This window comes from Brassica oleracea, chromosome C3 (assembly GCF_000695525.1).
Source record: "Brassica oleracea var. oleracea cultivar TO1000 chromosome C3, BOL, whole genome shotgun sequence".
NCBI classification, from domain to species: Eukaryota; Viridiplantae; Streptophyta; class Magnoliopsida; order Brassicales; family Brassicaceae; genus Brassica; species Brassica oleracea.
This window is the reverse complement of record NC_027750.1, coordinates 62,912,868-62,914,786: the sequence shown is the minus strand read 5'-3', so window position 1 is coordinate 62,914,786 and position 1,919 is coordinate 62,912,868. Positions and strand designations below refer to the sequence as shown.

The 1,919-nt window shown below is 43.9% G+C and overlaps 1 protein-coding gene across 1 annotated transcript in view; it reads left to right on the top strand.

Annotated features, from left to right (window-relative positions):
• Nucleotides 1-1,888, top strand: part of LOC106331196 — a gene marked incomplete in the record, with an annotated part of 4,211 nt that extends 2,323 nt beyond the window's left edge. Inside the window, 3 exon segments of the mRNA XM_013769518.1 lie at nucleotides 1-852; nucleotides 964-1,156; nucleotides 1,295-1,888. Of these exon segments, the coding sequence (XP_013624972.1) occupies nucleotides 1-852; nucleotides 964-1,018 (907 nt within the window).
• Between the last annotated feature and the right edge of the window lie 31 nt (nucleotides 1,889-1,919).

Genomic DNA, 1,919 nt, shown 5'->3' with positions numbered 1-1,919 from the left:
TCTGGCCGACATCCAATACGAGGGAGATGACTTTTATGTGGGTCGCGTATTCAAATCCAAAGCCGACTGCAAAATCAAACTTGCAATACATGCTATAAACAGGAAGTTCCATTTCAAGACCACTCGTTCTAGCCCTTCCATACTACTTGCACAATGCGTTGGTGATGCATGCCCATGGCGCGTGTATGCGGTCTTGTTAGATGCAAGTGGGAACTTCCAAGTCAGACAAGCTAACCTAGTTCACTCTTGCACCGTTGATGACCGTAGAAACTACCACAAACTTGCAACGACTGTCGTGATTGGCCAGATATTGCAATCTCGTTTTGTTGGTATTAAGAAGGGCCCCACTGCCGCAGCAATAAGGAAAATATTGCTAGATGAATTTCATGTCAACGTTTCATACTGGAAAGCTTGGAGAGCTAGAGAGATGGCGATGGAGCATGCAATGGGGACAATGGTTGGAAGTTATGCACTGATACCTCCATATTTGGCACTCCTTCAGTCTTCTAATGTAGGAACCGTATGCTACCTAGAAAGTACGGATGAAGAAGAAGGTGGAACACGGTTTCAATACTGTTTTGTTGCTTATGGAGCATCGGTGGCAGGGTATTCGTCTATGCGGAAAGTTGTTGTTGTTGATGGGACGGCGCTTAAAGGGAAGTATGGTGGGTGTCTACTTTCAGCCTCAGCACAAGATGGGAATTTCCAAGTATTTCCCCTTGCGTTTGCTGTTGTTAATAGCGAAAACGACGATGCTTGGCAATGGTTTTTCCAGAGGCTACAAACTTTTGTTCTGGATACCCCGGGCTTGGTTTTCATCTCTAATCGCCATGCAAGTATTGCCACTGGACGGTAAATATGCAGACAATCTTTATTGAACATTAAATTAAACACATTCTATTTTTTTCCAACTATACTATATGTAACGTTCACCATCTATATAATATATTTGTACTTGTACAGGTCTACAACCATGCTCAGCATGTCATATGTGTTGTCCATCTGTGGAGAAATGTGATTGCAAAATACAAGAGTAGCAGACTCGCGAACCTTATGTCCGCTGCTGCAAGAGCTTTCACCGTGACTGAATTTAATAAGAAGTTTATTGAAATTCAGAAAATCAGCCCAAATTGCGCGGCTTACTTGGTTGATATAGGTAACGATTCTATCTGATATTATATAATCCACACCGGTACTATACTATATTGCATCATTTCTATTCTATCTACTACAATATAGTACTAAATATAAAACTGCCCAGTACTTATTAATATTGTTAACAGGGTTCGACCAGTGGACTAGGGTTCATTTCAGGGGGAATACGTTCAACGTCATGGATTCAAACATAGCTGAATCCTGGAATGGTGTGCTTAAGGAAGCACGTGAATATCCCCTCATTACCATGTTTGAGTACATACGTACAACAGTTATGTCTTGGTTTGCATTGCGTCGAGCGAAATCAACCCGTGAGCAAGGAACTATCACCCCAAATGTCAGGAACCTCGTGGAGGAAAACTTTGATCTCTCCACCGCTATGGCTGTACGTGATATAGCCGATCTTGAATACCAAGTGCAGGACCCCACCGGGGAGTGCTTCACAGTTTTATTGGGTCCCGGTACTTGCACATGTGGTGAGTATCAACTAATAGGGATACCCTGTATGCATGCGCTTGCTTGTTCAACCAGGGTTGGATTTCCATCTGATGCGCTGGTGGCACCGGCTTACCGTGTACCAACATGGCGACAAGGCTTCATCGGAAAAATATATCCGGTCCCATCTGTTGGTGGATTAGAACTCGGATCTGGAACTAGAGCTCCATTACTTCCACCGGCAGTACGCCGCCCACCTGGGCGTCCTAGGAAAGTCTGCATCCTATCACGTGGGGAGTACAAGGTAAGCTACTCTACCATTTATGAAA